The sequence below is a fragment of the Monodelphis domestica genome, chromosome 7 (genome assembly GCF_027887165.1).
Source record: "Monodelphis domestica isolate mMonDom1 chromosome 7, mMonDom1.pri, whole genome shotgun sequence".
In the NCBI taxonomy this organism is placed as follows: domain Eukaryota; kingdom Metazoa; phylum Chordata; class Mammalia; order Didelphimorphia; family Didelphidae; genus Monodelphis; species Monodelphis domestica.
In genome coordinates, this window is record NC_077233.1 from 151,700,743 (window position 1) to 151,724,079 (window position 23,337).

The following is a 23,337-nucleotide window of genomic DNA, read 5'->3' on the forward strand; positions in this document are numbered from 1 at the left end:
TTGGTAGATACAGAACCAGGGTTTCTAAGAGGGCCTAAGGGTCCTGGTCATTTTTAGTTTTTGAGATTCTGAGTCATAATTCACAAGGAACATTTGTCATTTTGTTAGCTAGGAAACTAACTGCCTACATGGGGATGCCTTTCACTAAAGATCCCATTAATGATCCAAACTCTGGAAGACCATTGGCACTGGATTTGGAGAAACTGAGTTCAAATCCTGCATGATCTTGATCAAGTCGTTTAAATTTTGTGGGCCTTGGTGTCTCATCTCTAAAATAAGTGTCTAGAACTAGGTGACCTCTGAGGTCCTCTCCAGCTCAAGCTTGAGCATGATGAGGCTATGATTTAGTAGATAAGTTCTAGGGACTTGAGGTACAGGTTAAATGATTTCTCCAGACAGTCCTAGTCAGTGTTAGAGGCAGGATTTGAGACTAGATCTTTCTGATTCCAAGTTCAGTCTTTCATCCATTATTTTATGCTACCTTTAAGTTATAGTTAAGTATATATGCATATGCTCAAAGATAAAACAGAATGTCAAAAGAGCCCATTTTAATCATTTTTTTCCATTAATTAATGTATTTCTCTCTTTTCTGTGAGAGAATCATAGAATAGAGGGCGGATAACTAGCCTCAAAACCAAAGAGATCTGGGTTCCAACTCTCAGATATCTTGGATAAGTCACATAATCCCTCAGAATTCTAGGCACCTCATTGGAAGTTATAGAAGAGCTGCTGATATACATTAATGAAGAAGTTCCCTCATCTGGGAATATCTTATACCTCTAAAATCATAGGTCTGGTCCCTATCCCTACCTCCATCTATTCCACAAAAAGTACTAATTATTTGGGAAGGGGTAAATGTAGAATTTGTACACTGCCCCAGTTAATATTAAACATGGTATGACTGAAATACTTTTACCCCATAGCTAAATGGTGATAGTTCTTTATCTGCAAAATTTGAGGCCCCATTTGGAGCTTGAAGCCCCAGATCAATTGTCCTTTGGGTCCTGGAATGAGACCAAGTCAGAGGGGCCCCAGGACAAATACACCTCCCAAGCAGATTCTTTGCATTATACACAAGTTTCCCAGTAGCCCCTTCAAAAACTTAAAAAAAAAAACTTGATTCCAAAAGACTTCTGATTCCCAATGTCTGCGTATTGGTCCCTGTCCCCATGCCAAAAGTAGGGAGCATCTTAAAAAGAAATGCTATGCTAGTTCTTCCAGAGATGCATGAACTCCCCCATTAGTAGCATCCAGTTTGGTGACAAGCCATTAGTACTCTAATCAAGTTAGTAACCATTACTCTGAAGCAATTGATTCTTCAGGAACACTATTCCATGAAGAAGGACTCCAGGAAAGGCATCCATACTTTCTGGCTCTTCAGAACCCCTTCTCCTACTGCCCTTGGACTCCAGATGAGGGAAAGCAGAGTGGATGTATATGTAGACTTAGTGAGTTTGAACAAAAGACTCTGCTTTGGGGATAAATACAATCTTCCATGGAAAATAAGTGAATCCATCTAAGAAGTAAGCACTTTGATTACAGTTCACTTTCTGGATGAAAGCTGTGACCAGAATTTTCTTAATGTATCTTTGTGTCCTCACACTACATGCAAAGTTTTCTTCTCCATGGATCTTAGCTGTCCTAACCTCTAGAATCCAATTTCTTCCACTTAGCCATTTACCAAAGGCCTCAATTTTCTAAATGAGCCACCTGTCCCTGCCTCAACAAAACCTGAAAAGGGAAGCAAATGGAGTCATTTTCTGAGATTTTTGACCCATAGAGTCACATACTCAGAATCAGATAGCACCTTTCAGGTATATTGGACCTTGGGGAGAAGTCAAACAGTAAATTTGCCACAGTCCACTTTCCAGACAATTACAAAGACATAAAGTCATTGAGTAGAGGTCACCTAGTCTGACCTTCTACACAATGCAGAAATCCCTTCTCCAACATTCCTGACAAGCAGTCATCAAAGCCATAAGTGGCCATAATCACACCTGCTGCAAATTTAGGTTGGGTAGAAGAGAGGAGAGAGAGGAGATGGTGGTCTAGAGAACAGTCTCACCACTTAACATGAATGTTGGGAATGGAGGGAGGAAGCATCATGGCGGCAGGACCCTGGAGGCCATGTACCCTACTGTAAGGCAACAGTCACCAAGGACAGGAAGTACCACCCCAGGTCAGCACAATGGGACACAATGGGGCAAATTCCCATTATAGTAGGTTCTGGTTCTGGTGGTCATCCAAATTCAAGTTTCTGCCCACTTTTACAGATAACATACCTTCCTGTAGGAAAAAGGAACCATTCAGACTCTTCCCTCCTCCTAACTCCTGCCCCCTCAACAAATTCCAAAGCATTGGGAATTCCTTGCCTTTGGATAAGGCTGACACACTGAATAAAGAAACATTAGTCAAAATAGTAGCCACTTTCAAGTTTCTGAATCTCCAAATGACAAGGCTTCAAGCTCCTACCTTGGAGCTGGAAGAAGGCCTCCCACATTTTCTGTGGAAAATACAGAATATACTTGGTAGACATCTACTCTAAGAGCGGTGGGAAACCCTAAGAGAATATCTCAGAGGGTAAGAAAAAACCCCTCACACTCAGCCATCAACCCTTTCCAGAAGAGCTGTCCAGACTGCATGATCCCTCAGAAGAAAACACAAAAGTTACCAGCAATATGATGTAGGGGTAACACTGATGGAGAATGCATACCGAAAATGCCGGGAGAAACTCTGGTCCTTTCCCATCTGGAGCTTCAAAGCAGAGAAGAGAGGAAGAACAAGAAGGAGAAAGGTGCAGAGTAGATGCTTCAGATCCTTGGCAGATTGAAGTATCAGTAAGGAAGAGAACCTGTATTTTCTAAGCCCTTGGACAAGGTCAGACCCAAAGCCACCACATTGGCCCAGGAAGCTGCTGTCTGTCACTCGCAGGTCCTTCTGATGGCTTGGGTCTCCCTCTTCCCAGTTTACTCACCCTTGAGCATCCCCAGACAATCTGCTGACCCTCCTAACACTGTTTAGCTTGCTATCTCTCTGTGCGTCTCAGAGCCCCACTCTTCCACCTGACCTGCTGGGAATTGCCTGGCTCCCTCCAGTCCTACAGCCCAAGCTCCTGGCACCTATCCACTGAAGCTCTGCCTTGGAAGCATTTCCTACAAGACAAGGAGGGCAGCACACTCTCCCTCCCCTCCCCTCCCCTTCCCTCCCAGAGCTCTCCAGAAGATAGCTGAGAGTGCTAATTAGTTGACTTTTAAAGCATTCCCCTTCAAATTACATCCACTAGAAGCCTCAATCTCAGACAATATCCACTCCCACATCCCTGCCCCCTTCGGGGCTGCAGGGAGGCCCCTTTCAGGCTTTCCTCAAGACCACAATAACCCGAACTGTCACTACCCCCTGCGGAACTGGGATCCCTCCCCCATATGCCAAAAGCTCAGGGAAGCTGTGACTGGCTGGGATCAAAAACAGTTCCTCCTCCTCTCCCTCGAGAACAAGACAAAAATGATAATAATCACTCATAATGATCAAGTGTTCCTCAGGCAGTGAGTCAAGAAGACCTGAATTCAAACCTAGCTTTAGACATCCTGCCTCAGTTTCCTCAACTGTAAAATGGAGGAATGAACCTAACTCACAAGATTGTTGTGGGGATCAAGTGAGATAATATTGGTAAAATGCTTATTCTCAGCCTCTCCCTTCCCTTCCTCAGAATAGTCCCATGATTTTCCTTATTGGACTATATTATTATATATACTTATTGAACACAAAGTCCAATCCCCTTCATTTTAATGATTAAGAAATTGGGGGGGGGGTGGCATCTAGGTTGCTCAGTGGATAGAGAACCAGGCTTGAAGACAGGAGGTCCTGGGTTCAAATTTGACCTCAGACACTTTCTAGCTGTTTGACCCTGTGGAAGTCATTTACCCCCAGTTGTCTAGCCCTTACCACTTTTCTACCTTGGAACCAATACTTAATATCAATTCTAAAAAACAGAATTTTTTAAAAAGTAAAGAAAATCCAAAACCCCTTTTCTATTAACCCCTGCCTCAAGGACAATACTAGAGGTCAGAAAAAAAGAGGTCAAAATGCCCTTTGGAATTCCTCCCAAGTTATGATTCTGAAACTTATGAAAAAATACCTGTGATACCTTTGGGGACATACTTGTTCTAACTCCAACCAGAAAAATATAAGGAGCCCCAGGCCTGATCAGGTGATACATTCCGCCCAAAGACCTTCTTTGGCTCCCCAGTGTCTACAGATATCTTAGTCTGGGGCATTGATGACCATATGTAATTAAGGGCCAACCTCTTTGTCCCATCTTATTTCACACAACTACTTTTCATACACTCTCACTTCCAGCCAAAAAGACTGTTGGGTATGGGAGAGATTAGGTTTGGATCAACATCTCACACTCTACACCAAGATAAATTCAGAATGGGTGAATGACCTGAATATAAAGAAGGAAACTATAAGCAAATTAGGCAAACATAGAATAGTATATTTGTCAGATCTTTGGGAAAGGAAAGACTTTAAAACCAAGCAAGAGCTAGAAAAAAATCACAAAATGTAAAATCAATAATTTTGATTACATCAAATTAAAAAGGTTTTGTACAAACAAAGCTAATGCATTCAAAATTAGAAGGGAAGCAACAAATTGGGAAACAATCTTCATTACAAAAACCTCTAACAAAGGTCTAATTACTCAAATTTATAAAGAGCTAAACCAATTGTACAAAAAAATCAAGCCATTCTCCAATTGATAAGTGGGCAAGGGACATGAATAGGCAATTTTCAGTTAAAGAAATCAAAACTATTAATAAGCACATGAAAAAGTGTTCTACATCTCTTATAATCAGAAGAATGCAAATCAAAACAACTCTGAGGTATCACCTCACACCTAGCAGATTGGCTAACATGACAGCTATGGAAAGTAATGAATGCTGGAGGGGATGTGGCAAAGTAGGGACACTAATTCATTGCTGGTGGAGTTGTAAATTGATCCAACCATTCTGGAGGGCAATTTGGACCTATGCCCAAAGGGTGATAAAAGACTGTCTGCCCTTTGATCCAGCACTGCTGGGTCTGTACTCCAAAGAGATAATAAGGAAAAAGATATGTACAAGAATATTCATAGCTGCGCTTTGTGGTGACAAAAAAATTGGAAAATTCAGGGATGCTCTTCGATTGGGGAATGGCTGAACAAATTGTGATATATGTTGGCGATGGAATACTATTGTGCTAATAGGAATAATGAACTGGAGGAATTCCATGTGAACTGGAACAACCTCCAGGAATTGATGCAGAGTGAGAGGAGCAGAACCAGGAGAACATTGTACATAGAGACAGATACACTGTGGTACAATCCAATGTAATGGACTTCTCCATTAGTGGCATTGCAGTGATCCTGAACAACTCAGAGGGTTACAGGAGAAAAAACACTATCCACATTCAGAGGAAACACTGTGGGAGTAGAAACACAGAAGGAAAACAACTGCTTGAATACATGGATTGAAGGGATATGGTTGGGGATGTAGACTCTAAATGATCAACCTAGTGCAAACATCAACAACACAGAAATAGGTTTTGATCAAGGACACAAGTAATACCCAATGAAATTGCACTTTGGCTGTGGGAAAGGTGGGTGGAGGGGAGGGAGGGAAATAATGTGATTATTGTAACCAAGGAATATTGTTCTAAATTGACTAAATAAACTAATTCAAATGAAAAAAAAATAAACAAAAAGACTGTTGGCTTTCCACAACTCTATCCTACTCTATATTCTCATACAGACTGGCCCCAATTCCTCCAAGGTATTTCCCTGTTGAAATCCTTCTCTTTGACTAAGCCAACTGCCATACCCTCCATAAAGTGTCCCTTAAACACCCCTCCCCCCTTCATCTAAAAGTATCTCTTTTAATAAGGAAAAAGATATGTACAAAAATATTTGTAGCTGTGCTCTTTGTGGCGGCAAAAAATTGGAAAATGAGGGGGTGCCCTTCAGTTGGGGAATGGCAGAACAAATTGTGGTATATGTTGGTGTTGGAATACTATTATGCTCAAAGGAATAATAAAGTGGAGGAATTCCATGGAGACTGGAACGACCTCCAAGAAGTGATGCAGAGTGAAAGGAGCAGAACCAGGAGAACATTGTACACAGAGACTGATACACTGGTTCAATCGAATGTAATGGACTCCTCCATTAGTGGCAATGCAATGTCCCTGAACAACTCAGAGGGATTTAAGAGAAAGAACACTATCCACATTCAGAGGGAAAACTGTGGGAGCAGAAACACCAAAGAAAAAGAACTGCTTAATGACATGGGTCAAGGGGGATATGATTGGGGATGTAGACTATAAACGAACATCCTGGTGCAAACATCAACAGCATGGAAATAGGTTCTGATCAAGGACACATGTAATGCCCAGTGGAATTGCAAATTAGCTTTGGGAAGGGTGGGGGGAGGGGAGGGAGGGAAAGAATATGATTCTTATAACTAAGGAATAATATTCTAAATTGATTAAATAAAACAAATAAATAAATAAATGAAAGTATCTCTTTCCTCTTCTATTGCTGGAGCACTTAGTCTGGATCTCACATCATCCTTATCTATGTGTATGCTATATTCTTCTCTGACAGATCTTTAAGCTTCCTGATGGCAAGGTCTGGGCTATTTTTTTTTAATCTCCTGTCCCCAGAATCCCAGATTTGTACATTAGCACTTGAAAATGATATCTAAAAATCTTCAGGAGGGGCAGCTCCTGGGTGGCTCAGTGGATTGAGAGCCAGATCTAGAGACTGTAGTTCAAATCTGTTCTTCAGACACTTTCTAATTATGTGATCCTGGGCAAGTCACTCAACCCCCATTGCCTAGTCCTTACTGCACTTCTGCCTTGGAACCAAAGCACAGTATTGATTCTAAGATGGAAGGTAAAGGTTTTAATTAAAAATTTTTTTTTTTAATCTTTAGGAAAGCATTAGGAAAAGCCTTTTATTTTTTAATTGAAAAATTTTATTTAATTAATTTGGAATATTTTTCCATGGTTACATGATTCATGTTCTTTCCTTCCCCTCTTCTCCCCCAGCCAACACACAATTCCACTGGGTTTTACATGTGTCATTGATCAAGGCCTATTTCCATATTATTGATAACTGCACTAGTGTGATCATTTAGAGTCTACATCCCCAATCATATCCCCATCGACCCATGTGATCAAGCAGTTGTTTTTCTTCTGTGTTTCTACTCCCACAGTTCTAGGAAAAGCCTTTTAAAGATATACCTTTGACTAGGATAATGAAGATAGAGAAGAAGTAAGGAAAAGTGGAAAAGTGATACAAGGGCAGAAAAGAGGAAGGGAATTGAAAAAAAGATAGGGATGTTTAAAAACATAAAAATAAATGAACGGATAAAAAAGCATTTATTAAGGATTTATTATGGACCAAGTATTGAGCTAATGCTGATACAAATTTTAAAAAGGCACTTCTTGTACTCAAACAACTTACATTCTTTTTAAAAAATGTTTTTATTGATGTCTTCTCTTTCTTATATCATCACAATTATCTTAGATATCTTCCCCCTAACTCTATGAGAGTTATCTCATATATGAAATAATATTTTTAAAAAGGAAAAAAAATCAGCACAACTCCCTGGTACATTAAAAAAACTCAAAAATATGTCCAGAGCATAATACCTATGGACTTCTGATATCCACAAAGGGATAGGTTGGAACTGCCTTCTCATACGTTTTTATTTAATTCAAGCTTGTCCTTCAGAATTTTGTTACATTCATTTTGATTTTGGGGTATGAAGTTGTTCTTTCCATTTACATTGTTGTAGTTAGTTCATATTTTATTTTCTTGGCTCTGCTTACCTTGCTGCATCAATTCGTGTAAATCTTTCAATGCATCTCTGTACTTATCACATACATAATTTCTTACAGCACTATAATATTCTATTACATTCACATACCACAATTTGTTTAGCCATTCTTCAGTTGATGGACAGTTATTTGTTTCTACTTTACTATTATAAAAAGTGCTGCCATAAATATTTTTTATATATATAAGCTTCCTTGGAGTATAAGCTCAGTAATGGAGTCTGTGATTCAAATGGTATGGACAGTTCATTCACTTTTTTTGTGTAATTCCAAATTTCTTTTCAAAAAAGTTATATTGCTTAATAGCTTTACCAGGAATATATTGGTATGCTTATCATTCCACATCCCCTCTAATACATTGACATTATTTATTATCTTTGTTAATTCAGAGTGTGAGGTAAAACCTTAGGGTTGTTTTGATTTACATTTCTATGATTATTAATGATTTGGAGCATTCTTTCATGTGGTTATGGATGTTTGGCAATTCTTTTGAGAACTGTTTGTTCATAACCTTTGACAACTTATCTATTATGGAAAGTCAATTGGTTTTTAAGTGTTCATTAATTGTTTATGTATCTCGGATAACAAACACTCATCAGAGAAATCTGACACAAAGAAATTTTTCCCATTCAACTACTTCCTTTCTTATCTTAGTTGCATTAATTTTGTCTGTAAAATTTGTCTATAAACTTTTCAATATCAAATCATTAAAGTTATTAGTTTTGACTCTTTTTTAATTGTCTCTATCTCTTGTTTGGTTAAGAATAAATCTCCTACCTCTAGTTGTGAGAAGTATATTCTCACTTTTTAATAATCTAAGCATTACTATTAAAGCCATGAGTCCATTTAGAAAGTATTGTAGAATATGGTGTAAGGTATTGATCTAAACCTAATTTTATGGTGGGCTGCTTTCCAGAACAACTTATATTCTCATAAAGGGATACTACACATATGGCAAGAGAGGAGTATTTTGGTTTAAACAGTGGCAGAGATGGTGAGTTGGGCAATAAGGAAGTAAATTGGCATACCCTTTCAGAGAGCAAAGACAGTAATTATTTGATTATGATTTAAGAATTGAAAAAAAATTTTTAAAAGAATTGAAAAAGTGTAGGGGGAAGCAGAAATTAAGAAGGGTCCTTTTCCCAAAGTAAATCTGCTGGGAGAAGGTTGGGGAAGGAAGAATGGAGGGTAAACCAAAGCAGAAAAAGGGACTCTTATCTTTCCTTCATTACTATGAACCATGTTCTGTTGATTTCTACTTCAAAACAAAAAAAAGAATAATACTAAAGTCTTAAGCTTATCTTTTCCTTTGCATTCACTCAATCAGCCTTTACTCATTTGCTATATGTCAGGCAACATGCTATGGGCCACATCAAACCAATCCCTATGATCTCTCCACAGATTATTTTAACAACCTTTTTAATAGCCCCCCTACTCCAGTCCATCCTGTGCAAAACCTCCAATTTTTGGAGAACTCTAAATATTGGGAATTTCTTCCTTACACTGAGCTGAAATGTGCCACCTTCTAATCACTTTTATTGCTCCTATTTCTTTCCTCTATAGTCAAACAAAACAAGTCTAATCCCTTTCCATATGACATTTCTTCAAATATTTGAAGACAGCAATATTTAAATCTTATCTTTAAAATCCCTAGTTCTTTCAACTAGACTTACAGGAAGAGATGGGAATTCCAATCTCTTTAACATCCCTATCACCCTGCCCCCCAACAAATCCCAACTTATCAATGTCCCTTCTAAAGTATGGTACCCAAAACTAGGTACAATATCCTAGATGTGTTCTGGCCAGAGAAGAGTGCAATGGAACTAAAAGTTTCCTTCTCTGGAAATTATATTTCTGTTAATATAGCCTAAGACTTGGTTGGGTTTTATAGTTTTCACATAATATTATGGACTTATATTGAATTTATGATCCATTAAAACTGCTAGCCTTTTTTGTCTGATTTGCTATATGACCATGACATCCCTGTCATCCACCTGTATTGTTGATTTCTTTACCCAAATGTAGAACTTTATATTTATCACTAAAAAGAGGGCACTAGTGGCACAATGAATTAAGCACAAGGTCTGGAATCAGGAAGACTTACATTCAAATCTGACTTTAAATATTACTGTCTGTGTGACTCTAGGCAAGTCATTTAACTCCTGTCTGCCTTAATTTCCTCATCTGTAAAATGAGGATAATGATAGCACTAATGTCCAAGGGTTTTTGTGAGGATAAAATGAAATCATATTTATAAAGTACTTTGTAAACCTTAAAAAACTATATAATGCTAGCTATTATTATTGTTAATCTATCTAGTTTGTCAAAATCTTTTGGGATCTCTATACTTTTATACAGATTCTCTCACCCAATCACATGTCCCCTGCCGATATGACAAAGAATACAATTTTGGACTTTATCCAAGTTATTGATGAAATCTTTAGCAAAAGATGGATCAAGGCTACTTCTCACTGATGGTGTCTCTGAAATTAACATTAATACATTAAGCAGTACACTTTGGTGCAGGTATTCAACTGATTTTGAATTCAAGTCAATTAGTTAACTCACATTAAATTTTTTTTTTACTTCTTTCCTATTTCTTTCATCCCCAAGAAAATAGGCTGGTATATGGGTTGTACATACATTCACATGTAAAACATTTTCCTGCTTGTCATGTTGTGAAACATTGCTTACAACTAAAGAAAAACTCATCAGGAAATAAAGTGAATATGGTATGTTACAATCTGCATTTGGACTCTGTCTGGTCCTTCTAGAGTGATGGATATCCCTTTTTTTTTGTCATGAATCCCTTGGAGTTTTCTTGGATCTTTGCCTTGTTGATAATTATTAAGTCATTTCCAGTTCATCATCATATATCATTGTTGTTACTGTGAGCAACATTCTCCTGGTTCTTCTCACTTTACTTTGCATCACTTCCTATGTCGTTCCAGGTTTTTTGTGATCATCTCATTCATCATATCTTACAGCATGACATTATTTCATTACAATCATATACCACAACTTGTTCAGCCATTACCCAATTGGTGGGCATCCCTACATTTTCCAGTTCTTTGCCACTTCAAAAAGAGCTGCTATAATTTTTTTAAACCCTCACCTTCCATCTTGGAGTCAATACTGTGTATTGGCTCCAACACCGAAGAGTGGTAAGGGCTAAGCAATGGGGGTCAAGTGACTTGCCCAGGGTCACACAGCTGGGAAGTATCTGAGGCCATATTTGACCTAGGACCTCCCATCTCTAGGCCTGGCTCTCAATCCACTGAGCTACCCAGCTGCCCCCTAAATATTTTTATAAATTACTCAGAAGGACAGCTGGGACATCTAGGTAGCACAATGGGTAGAATGAAAAATATTCATAGCTGCACTCTTTGTGGTGGCAAAAAAATTGGAAAACGAGGGGATGTCCTTCGATTGGGGCATGGCTGAACAAATTGTGGTATATGTTGGTGATGAAATATTATTGTGCTCAAAGGAATAATAAAGTGGAGGAATTTCATGGAGTCTGGAACAACCTCCAGGAAGTGATGCAGAGTGAGAGGAGCAGAACCAGGAGAATATTGTACACAGATACATTATGGCACAATCGAATTAATGGACTTCTCTACTAGCAACAATGCAATGATCCAGGACAATTCTGAGGGACTTATGAGAAAGAATGTTATCTACATCCAGAGGAAAAACTGTGGGAATAGAACACAGAAGAAACTGCCTGATCACATGGGTTGATGGGGATATGATTGGGGATGTAGACTCTAAACTATTACTCTATGCAAATATTAATAATATGGAAATAGGTCTTGATCAATGACACATGTAAAACACAATGGAATTGCTCATTAGCTATGGGGAGGGGGAGGGAAAGAATATGAATCATGTAACCATGGAAAAATATTCTAAATTAATTCATTAAAAAAAGAACATTAAATGCCTTGTCTCTGGTTTCACAGATAATAAATAGCAGAACTAGGAGCCTAAGTACTCTGACTCTAGTGTTTTGTCCACTATACCACTTCACTTTTTAAATGACCTTCTTGCCTTTTTTAGAAAGCAGAACAGAATTTGCCCATCAGCAATCTTAGAGCACCTTTCTTATTCTCTACTATTCCTCAAAGGTTATCAGTGATGGCAATCAAGGTGGCAAATTATTTTAATATACTGGGATGTAATTATCCCAAAGCACTACATAAACATTAATTCTGATTGCCCCTTAAAGTAACATTTTAACCATTTTGGATAGAACTCTTTATAAAATGTGTTATATACATCTTACATTGTTTCTTTGTGTAAAATTGGGAAAAAACCAAATATTACTAAAAAATAAAATGTGATAGATAGATATCCTAAAAGGTGATTAATGGTTTTTTTCCTCAATGATTTAGGTTAGGGAGGAAGGAAGGAAGGAAGGAAGGAAGGAAGGAAGGAAGGAAGGAAGGAAGGAAGGAAGGAAGGAAGGAAGGAAGGGAGGGAGGGAGGGAGGAAGGGAGGGAGGGAGGAAGGAAGGAAGAAAAAGCGAGATTACATTTTGATGTTTTGCACTCCATACTGAATGATTGAAACTTTAATACTCTGTTTTTATGGTTCTTCTGTTCCTTCCCTATGTCATCACTTCTTAATTTATCAGTATTTCCTCTAACAAGATGTATGTTTCTAAATTGTTGTTCAGAAAAATCATGTGAACTAGCTCCATCGCTATCAGCAAAATACCATCAAGGCTTTCTGACTCCCAAGCCTTTTGCATTTATTTCTAGGTTCAAGACTATGTTCTAGAAAGGAGAGAATGGAAAAAAATGAGTAGACAGGAAAACAAGGAGAGAAGGAAAATGCTTAGAGGGTTCTCTAAAGATCCCTTGGTCTGTAATTTATGGACTGTGCCTTTCTTTTCTGGTCAGGAAGCACCTGATGCCACGTGTTCTGGGAGAGTAATGGTAGACAGGAGAGCCCTCTCTCAAGTTTTTTAGTAGTGCCAGGGCCAGGCACTCTGATATTAACCATTGTTCCTATTGCACTTTTTTATGCCTAGATTGAATTTCTCTTTAGGATCTTTGTACCACTGATCTTGGACTGCATCTGGGAAGTCTTCCTGTGGAACTGGATCAAATATGTCACCCCCAAAAATGCTTTCCTGCAGGAGCAGGGGTTGGAGGGCACTAAACTGAGGAGTTGTGATAGGGAGGGTCAGCCTGAACTGGAGCTGGAGACATCCACAATGGCTCAGAGATCCTGCAGAGCTGGAGGACTCTTGAGTTGCCAAGGTAACCATAGAAGGAGGCAGGAGCTCTTCATAGTAAGAATGAAAGCATTCGGTTACAGCTTTGAGCCAGAGAGAAGGGGCCATAGCAAGGGCAGCATGACTCTTTACCAAAAGGTGAGGCCTGGGGCTCCAACAGAGGGAATAAATAATAGCAATTTCCCCCCTAATCTCAAGTCATGTAATTATCTGGAAATAGGGACCTGGAGTGGGTACCAAGAGAAAAAAAGGTTAAAAAAAAAACCATGCCTAGGATGTTCTTCTGACTTTTGTTGGCTGCCTGGCTGGGTGTGCTGGTTTATAATCCTTAGCCGTGTTGTAAAAGAATAATAGCTCTTTCTGCCAGGGAGAAGCTTTCTAGCCACTGTGCTCCCTCCTTCCCCCCCCAATAAATGCAACAGAGAGCTGCAGTTGATCCTGAAGGAATTAAATCACCCCCCCCAAAAGGTCTTAAATTGAAGCCAAGACAGATGGAAGCATGGGGCAGCTTAGTGACCCTGAAACCAATAAGGGGGTTTAATAGAGAGCAGAGATGAAACATGTTATAAAGCAGTATATATGTTCAGATAATTGGGATACTTCTACAAAGTCAGAGGCGTGAGGTGCCCTGATCACGTCTCCATATGTGGACCCTCCAAGGATTCTTGCCATGCCTTCTTCATCCATGTTCTCTGACTACAAATATATCCAAAATATGTAGCTGCCCATTAGCTAGGTTAGGGTGGGTGCTAGAGGTAGCTTTTCTGGGGGGGTCTAGATGTGAGGAAGACCTATCACATGAATGGATCTCTGGCTGGCACAAATGTAAAACAATTTTTAAAAACACTAAAAGGCAGCTGACCTCAGATGAATTACAATGACTAGTCTTGGAACAAATATCCTTTTCTTAGTGGAGAGATGGGCAGCTATGGTTATGGAATAGTTTATATGCTTTCAGACATGATGGCTTTGTAGGTCAGTTTTGCTTAATTGCTTTTCTTTGTTCTAACAGCAAATGAAGTTGATGTGATAACCAAAGACATCAATTAACAACAAACAAACAAAAAAAAAACAGTCCAAGACAACAATATACTCAAGCTGCATATATTGTCAGTTCAATTTACAGCATGAAACTTACCATCAAACCTTTAAATATTAAAAAAAAAATTCTTGCCTTCTGTTTTAGAGGTTGTAGGTATCATTTCCAAGCCAGAAGAGCAGTAAGGGCTAGGCTATTGGGATTAAGTGACTTACTCAGGGTCATGTAGCAAAGAAGTATCTGAGGCCAGATTTGAACCAAGGACCTCCTATCTATCTCCAGGCCTGGCTGGCTCTCTAATCACTGAACCAGCTTGCTGTCCCAAATCTTTAAACATTATCTTTAAAAATATTTATATGCAATTAAAAAAAATTTCATTGAAAATCGTCTATAACCACTACCTCCTTTCTCCACCTTTCTCTCCTCAGCTCTTTGCAATCTGACTCTTCCCTCAGGACTCTCCTGAAACTTCTCCCACAGAATGTTATTGACTTCTTAACATCGAATCTAATGGAATTTTTTTCAATCTACAACCTCCTTGACCTTTCTGCAAAATTTGAAAATGTTGACCTTATCTTTCTGCTAGATTCTTCTCTCTTAGCTTCAGAGCCACCATATTTCTGATTCTTTTTTAATTCAACTTTTTTCCTGTCCTCTTCTTCCTGATCCCTTAATGTAGGTCTTCCCCAAGGTTTTTATTCCTGCTTCTCTTTTTTTCCCCCATTGACAATAACACTCACTCCCATAGGTTCACTGCTTAAGGGATATCTCCATTTGGATGTCTCATCCACTCTTCATATTATCCTTCCTCTTAAACTTGGTCCTCTTTTTCTAAATTCCTTATTTCGGTCAATGACATCATTGTCCTAATTCCTGTGTTCTGAGCATTGATATCATCATGGATGCTTCCATTTCCCCTCTGATATCTATGCAAATATGAAACCCTGTTGATTCTATCCCCCTGATATTTCTCACATCGCTCCCCTGTTCATTACTTCTTCACTATCCTTCTAAATGATCACAATAGCTTTGATTGGTATTCCTGCCACCACTCTTTTCCTGTCTAGTCTATCTGCCAGACTTCTTTGTTCACAGACCTGACCAGATCCTTGTAGATGTGATGCCTCTGTTTAACATCCAAAATAATTACCTATCAAACTCTTCTCTAGAATTCAAAGCCCTTTCCTGCTCTCTACCTTGCCAAGCTTATCTAATATTAAGTGCTTCGGGCGTTTGTAATCTAGGCAAATTTGATTATCTTGTCTCCTGAAAATGTCTTTTGCTTTCCTGTCCTTATGTCTTGGCTCATGCCATTCCTTGTTCCCGGGACATCCTCCTTCCTGCTTGTTTAACTCACTAGAATCTCATTGACCCTTGAGAACCCAGCTTCAACTCTATCTCCTCCACAAAAGCCTTCCTTCACCAACATTGCTGTACCTTGTTTGGAATGACTTCTCCCCTTAGTTCTCAGGTCATTCTTTGGTTCACACCTCTCTAATGTTATTATTATATTATTATTATATCTCTCATATTATTATGTATTATAGTCACCTCTGTATGTGTCTTATCCTCCCCCCACATCTGCCATCTATACTGTAAGCTCCACGAGGACAGAAATTATGCCTCAGCTCAATTTTGTATCTCTCCCACTGCTTAACATAGTGTTGTGCATGTGGCAGATGCTTAATGATTTTTAAATGAATTGAGGGGAACCTACAAATATGGAATTAAGAGTTGGAAGGGTTCTTCAAGATCTTTTGGTTCAAATCTCTCATTTTATATATAAAGAAAAGGATAACAGAAATCAAATAATTTTAAAAGTCTATGAACACAGAGTTATTAGAACTAAAAACATACTCCAGGTCTTTTAATTCATTTTATTTGTACATAATTATTTGCATGTTATCACCCCCATTAGACTATAATCTCCTTGAGATCATGGACTGTCTCTTGACTTTTTCTGTATCCTCAGAGTTTGGCACAATACCTGGCACATAGTAAGAACTTTATTGTTATCCATTCTTTCAGCTGTGTTCAACTCTTTATGACCCCGTGGATCATTTCATTCCAATATGCTATCTGGAGTTTTCTTGCTAGGGTACTAGAGTGGTTTGCTATTCCTTGTCTAGTGAATTAAGCCAAGCAGAGTTTAAGTGATTTATCCAAGGTCACACAGCTAATACAGTAGGACCTTGTTTTATGCAAATTCAACATATGAAATTTCAGGTATGCACAACTGATAATAAAAAATAAAGCAGAAAAATACATAAAATGTTAAAAATTAATTACATGCTAAATCTGAACCATTTTCCCCAAGCAGCATAAAGTCTTGACACCTAGTCATGTTCTTTCTCACTCTGAGAAGCATTATTGGGAGCCAAACATTAACTTCAGCATCAGTTTTTGCCCAGAGTTCTTGCTTGAAACAAGTCATGTCTGTGTCAGAGCCGTGCGTCTCGATTTCGGTAATGATATTTAGCTATTAATAATGGCTCCAAAGTATAAGAATAGTGATGCTGGTAGCTCTGATAAGCTTGAGAAAAGTCAGAAAGTGCTTGGTTATGCTCATATGAGAAATAGTTATTTAATAAGGTTCAGTATTATGAGGAATTTTCAACTTCGGTAAAGGATTTGAAACATATTAATCATGTAAACAAGGTCCTCTTGGGTCTGAGGCCAGATTTGAAATGAGGTCTTCTTGACTCCAGGCCCCACATTTTATCCACTGAGCCACCTAACTTCCTCAGTAGGAACTTAATCAGTTTTTATTGACTGACTGACTGACCTACTTCAGATATTTTCATTATACACCATTCTTGTAAAAAATGTCAGAGAAATGCAAAATCAGTCAATTGATATCATGGCATGTGAGATATAGATGTACATACATATATATATATATGTATGTGTGTATTTATTTATTTATATAAAGCATCTCTTAGTAGAGGGCTGATGGAAGAGAGGTACAGAACCAGACAGGAGTTCTCCAGTGTGGCCAGCATTTTTATTTGATTTATTATAGTTATTATATCAGAATATAGAATTATATATTGTATATAATATGTTAGAATATAACAAATATTTATTAATATTATTTATTTGATCATACATATTTATTAAAAGAGATAGGGTTGGGGTGGGAGGTATAATTGGTAAACAATGATAGAGGTAAAGTATTTTAAAAGTTGCCCAAAGGGAAAGAAGGAACGATTCAAAAGAAGTCAAACTAGACAAATTGGTTCCTCCCTGGTAAACTTTCTGTGCATTACTATATGGACATTTTTTTTTTTAACAAGACACAAGCCACTTAACCCCAATAATTGCCCAGCCCTTGCCAATCTTTTGTCTTGGAACCTAGGACAAAAGGTAAAGGTATCCCACATTGGAGGTCTTGGAACATGCCCCCCCCAGAGAATGGGGGACTACTATATGGTGCCCTACAATAATGGACAACATACTTTATGTTGTTTGTTTCTTACTGTGTTTAATTTTTCAATTAAAGTTTGTTGCACCTATGCACATACAAGAAAATCATGTTCTATACAGGGTCAGCAGGTGCTCCCTTGTATCTCTGGTTTTAGCCCTCCACAGAAAGTCATGGAATGCATCCTCGGTGGATACGGGAGCCCGACTGTACTTGTGGACGTATTAGCTACATACCAAGGCTTGCACTAGAGGGAGAAAGTCAAGCTCATGGAAATAGGGGCTACCATTATTATCCTATTTAGGTTCTTCCACTAAAGAATGTACTTCTCCTCTAAAAAGCTGTACTTCTCTGCAAAGTCTAAGAAATTAAAGTGATTTTTCATTGTTAGCACTAACTGTTCCTGTGGGGACTGACTAGTCGTAATTTTCCCCACCGCTCCAGGGAAAAGACCCCTTGATGGAGGGAAAGATAATTCCTTCCTCTTCAAGGCACAGACAGAGGAAGGGTGAAGTCACCCAGTGGCCAGTACTTCTCTGTTTCAGGTTTACCCACCAGGGCTTTCTCCCTTCCCCCAGAGGACACAGCAGCTGAACAGATGGGCAGAAGTGAGGGGAGGCAGGAATTACAATGGATTATGGACCCTGGACTCCATCGCTCACCAAGTCCCTCGTGAAATTCCATAGATGTTTACTAGACAGAGGATTAGCCATCCGGGTTGTATGGTGGGACTAAAATCGCAGGATATAAGAGCTCAAAGGGACCTCAGAAAACAGCTAGTCTGACCCATTTATTTCACAAAGGAGGAAACTGAAGGGCAGAGAGGGAAAGTCTTTTGCCCAACGTCATCCAGTGAGTCAGGAACAAAGTGGGGACTAGAACTGAGTCTCTTGATTCCCAGTTCAAGGTTCTTTCCACTAAGATCAGGCAGTAACATACAGAGTACTGTGTCCCTTTATTACATCAGCAAGAACCCAATGTCAATTGTAATTAGAGCTCAGGGTGTACGGAGCTCCTGCTTCTGGCTCAGAAATTAGCAAAGCAGATTCTGTTCCCCAGAACTGCTTAGGGAGCACAAACACTTGATAACATTTGGTGTGAAAATTCCTCTCAGAAATAAGCGGTGTCAGAAGCAACTGGGGCCTTGGCACTCATTGTCATGTGAAATACTTTAGCCATTTTCCGAATGATGACACTGCATATAATATCAGCACCACTGACGTCTACAGGGTGCTTTCTAATTTGTAAAGCATTTTCCATACTTGGGTTCATTTGAATTTTGTAATAATCCTGGTAGAGACTATGGATCCCCCTGTCCATTTTATCAGCGAAGAAACGGAGGATTAGAGAGTTCCAATGACCTTCCTGTCCTCACACAGCTAGCAGAATACCAGGGGCAGGATTTGAAGCCAGGTCTTCCTAATTCCCAGGTCCAGCACTCTAGCTTTGCTTCTGTCTCACTGTGACATTTATATGCTCACAGCAAAGAAATGATGTATCCTAAGTAATCTCTCCTTTTCTTCTCCCCGAGTACTGCATTTATACGTCTTCTGCCCAAATGTTTACCATGTGCTTCTGTTTTGTGCTATGGTGAATCTGCCCATAAATCTCCTCTCCTCTGTAAATCTGAAAGCAGGAGCTCTCTCATCCTGCCTTATAGTTTCCATGGTCCCAAGCCCAGTGAATGCACGAAGTAGGCACAATAATGATGAAGAAAGGAAGAAATGAAAAGGAGAGTGTGAAGAAAACTTAAGGGTCTTCTAGTCCCATTTCCTCATTTTACAGATAAGGAATCTCAGGGTAAGTGGCATGGCTAACGTTACATAGCTAGAAAACAGAGCTGAGGTTTGAACCCGGGTCTCTTGTCTTTATAATCATACCTTTTAATTTGGAACATTCTTTTACATTTTATTTTTAAAATATTTTACTTTCTAAATTACACATTAATTTTAATAATAATTTTATACTAATAAAAATAATTTTAAACATGTTTTCCAAAATTATAAGTTCCAAATTGTCTCTCTTCTTTCCTTCTCTCCCTGGTTTGGAGATGGTAAACAATTTGATCTGGGTTCTACATATATTACCATGCAAAACATACTTCCATATTGGTCATTGTTGTAAGAGGATATACTCATGTAAGACCAGAACCACTTTGGAACATTTTTTTAAACCCTTACCTTCCGTCTTGGAATCAATACTGTGTATTGGCTCCAAGGCAGAAGAGTGGTAAGGGCTAGGCAATAGGGGTTAAGTGACTTGCCCAGGGTCACACAGCTGGGAAATGTCTGAGGTCATATTTGAACCCAGAACCTCCCATCTCTAAGCCTGGCTCTCAATACACTGAGCTATCCAGCTTCCCCCTACTTTGGAACATTTTTTAAAGAAGGAAGAAACACTGCTTGATGGAAAATATTGGCTTTGTTTTTTTTCCTGAAAAACTAAAGAATATGGTTAAAACCTAAGTCCCAAAACCAAGTCCTAGGGGACAACACTGGTCTTCCAGCTTCTGACTGGATAATCCCACATCACTCTTTCAGAAGTCATCATAGAGGTTATATCACAGCCTTTAAGGCCTTAAAGAAACTTAGAGATCAAACTGAAGTGGAGCAGGGATAAAGGATTTGCTCAAAATCACACTGGCTATATCAAAGATGGCATCCAAACCTGGTCATCTGCTTCCAAAGCTAATGCTCTTCCCTCGGGAAGTCGTTTCTTTCCCTTTCTTGACAAAGAAAGGGATTCTCTGGTTGGCAGTTTCAAGTCAGAATCCACTCTTGAGGGCTAAAGCCTGCTGTTGGACTCAGACCTCTCCAGTGGGTCCCTCAGGGCGTTACTGAGGAGACACCAATCAGGTCTTCTCTCTGCTCAGCTCTGAGGAGGAGATCTTGCAGAATGGTCATTCCAGAGAGAAGGCAGCCCAAGAAGGGGAACTATCAGTGACAAGGCTACTTGGCATTGCTCTACCAAATGAGTACCAATGGGGCCAAGAAAGCAACAAATCCAGATTCTATTTCATGCTACTGCCTCACCTTTTAAAAACTTTCATTACTGGGGGGCAGCTGGGTAACTCAGTGGATTAAGAGCCAGGCCTAGAGACGGGAGGTCCTAGGTTTAAATCTGGCCTCAGACACTTCCCAGCTGTGTGACCCTGGGCAAGTCACTTGACCCCTATTGCCTAGCCCTACCACTCTTCTGCCTTGGAACCAATGCACAGTATTGACTCCAAGATGGAAAGTAAGGGTTTAAAAAAATAAAATTTTCATTACTGTAAAGGCTCTTTCTGGCCAGCCTAGGAGAGTTGGGTAGTGTGTTGGACAGAATGTTGTACTTAGAGTCACAAAGAAGACCTGAATTCAAATCTGCCCTCACACATTTAACAAGTTGTGTGACACTGGGCAGACCAATTAACCCTCTCAGTCTCAGTTTCCTCATCTTTAAAATGAGAATAATAATGGGATCTACTTCAAAGAGTTATTGAGAGGATCAAATATGGTAGCCTATGTAAGCTAGAAATCCTGGTTATTATTGTTATTTTCATTCCACCTTAAAGTTTATACTTAAGCTCTCTTCTGATGCCTCAATTTTTTATCAAATCATATTTAGAACTGAAAATGACAACAGACACTAGTTGGTTGGATGCTCCCCTTTATTTTATTCTTTTAAACCCTTACCTTACATCTTGGAATCAATACTATTTGTTCCAAAGCAGAAGAGCAGTAAGGGCTACGCAATGGGGGTCAAGTGACTCCCCAGGATCTCATAGCTAGGAAGTGTCTGAGGCCAGATTTGAACCCAGGACATCCTGTCTCTAGGCTTGGCTCTCCATCCACTCAGTCACCCATTTGTGCCCCCTCTGATTTATTTTATGGAAGAGATTAAGAGACTTGCCCCAAATCACACTAGTCACTTGACCCAGGCAAGTTTGGAACCCAAGTTCTCTGACTCCGGAGTCAGTTCTCTTCCCCTTGTGCCTTGTATGAAGGTGACCCTGTATTTCTCCAGGTGATACTGAGCATAAAACCTGGCAAGTCTAACCAAACTAAAAAGGCTTTTTTTTAATGAGGTTATACATTATTTTTTTAGTCCTCAGCACCTCAATAAGTTGGGAAGGAATAGCCATAGAATAATGAAAGGTCACTGGATTTAGAGCTGAACAATGTCAGCTTGAATCTCATCCCTAATTCTACCTATAGCCTAAAGGTCAAATCAATTGCCCTATCTGGGTCACAGTTAAATCATATGTAAAATGAGAGGAGTGGACTAGATTGTCTTTTAGGTCTCCTTCAATTATAAACAAGGAGTTATCTAGAGCCAAGGTCTCTTTCTACTCTACTCCCTCTGAGCCCATAGATGGATCACCAAACACTGAAATATCAGGCATGGCGATGTACACTTTAACTCCATCCCTATTTCCTTTGTGGAGAAGAGGAATATAGATCAACTATCCAGCTGGGTGACTACCACATTTTAGAATCAGAGAATCTTGGAACTGGGAGGCTTAGCGTATGAGTTTATTTAGATCAGAGGTGTAACTGGGGGACGAGGGTTGTGGGAAGGGATAGATGACTCAGTGGTTTGAGAGTTAGGTCTAGAAACTGGAGGTCCTGGGTTCAAATTTGGCCTCAGAAACTTCCTAGCTATGTGACCCTACATGAGTCACTTAACCCCCATTGCCCACCCATTACCACTCTTTTGTATTGATTCTAAGACAGAAGGTAAAAGTTTCGTAGGTTTTTTTTTTTTTTAATGTAATTGGGGAGTTCAAATCTGGCCTTAGAAATTTCCAGCTCATTTTACAGATAAGAAAGCTGAGGCAAACAGTGACTTGCTCAGGGTCATATAGTGAGTATCTGAAGTCAGTTTTGAACTTGGGAAAATGACTCCAGGCATGGCATTCTATCCACTGTATCATCTACCAGATACTGTGAAGAAAAAGACTAAAAACAAACAAACAAACAAACAAAAAAACCATTTAAGTTCCCCAGCTGATAAAAGGTCAAAAGATGTGAACAGAGAGTTTTTGGATAAAGAATTCAAAACTATATATAACTATAGGCATCCCTTCCACATCGCAACTTTCTCCATCATGGTTTCAACAAATCACGGGTAGACATAAGAAATTAAATGAGAATTTTGGGGGAGCTTTGCAGAGGCTGCAGACTACATGGGAAGTCCAACAGATGGCACAGAAAAGGTTTAAAAACTCAAAATGCATTATATATATACATAGCATATATAAAATATATTGACCAAATACTTAACCCAAATTATACAATAAGGTACTGTAAACACCCCATGAAAGACAAGGGAAAAAATTCCGATTTCTTATCTGGTACAAAGGGAGGACAAATAAAATCTTACATAGATTTTCCAAATTGCAAGGGCACCATGCTCCTATACCTGGTGAGGTGGAAGGGATACCTATATGTGAAAAAATGTTCTAAATAATTATTGATTAGAGACACACAAGTCAAAACAACTCTGAAGTATCATCTCATACCTTGATATCAGGTTGGCTAAAATAATAAAAGGGGTAAGATGACAAATGTTGGAGGGGATATGCAAAAATGGGGACCAAGAGACTGTTGGTTGAACTGTGATCAATACAACTGTTTTGGAGAGCAATCTAGAATTATGTTCAAAGAGTTATAAAACTGTATACCTCTTGACCCAGCAATACCACTATTTATTTATTTCTTAAGGTAATCAGGGGAAAAGGAAAAGAGCTTACATGTTCTGAAATATTGATAAGGG

The 23,337-nt window shown here is 39.0% G+C and overlaps 1 protein-coding gene across 14 annotated transcripts in view; it reads right to left on the bottom strand.

The window, feature by feature from the left end:
- GRID2IP (Grid2 interacting protein) overlaps positions 1-23,337 on the bottom strand; it is a 208,483-nt gene that overhangs the window by 103,448 nt on the left and 81,698 nt on the right. For 2 of the 14 annotated variants that reach the window (XM_056805874.1, XM_056805872.1), the window contains exon 1: positions 2,714-4,202. The exons of 10 other annotated variants lie outside the window; for them this stretch is intronic. In XM_056805874.1, the coding sequence (XP_056661852.1) occupies positions 2,714-2,748 (35 nt within the window). In that variant the 5' untranslated portion in view covers positions 2,749-4,202. Of the gene's footprint in view, positions 1-2,713; positions 4,203-23,337 lie in introns of those variants that run through there. 2 more of the 14 variants (XM_056805873.1, XM_056805871.1) reach the window with 1 other exon arrangement.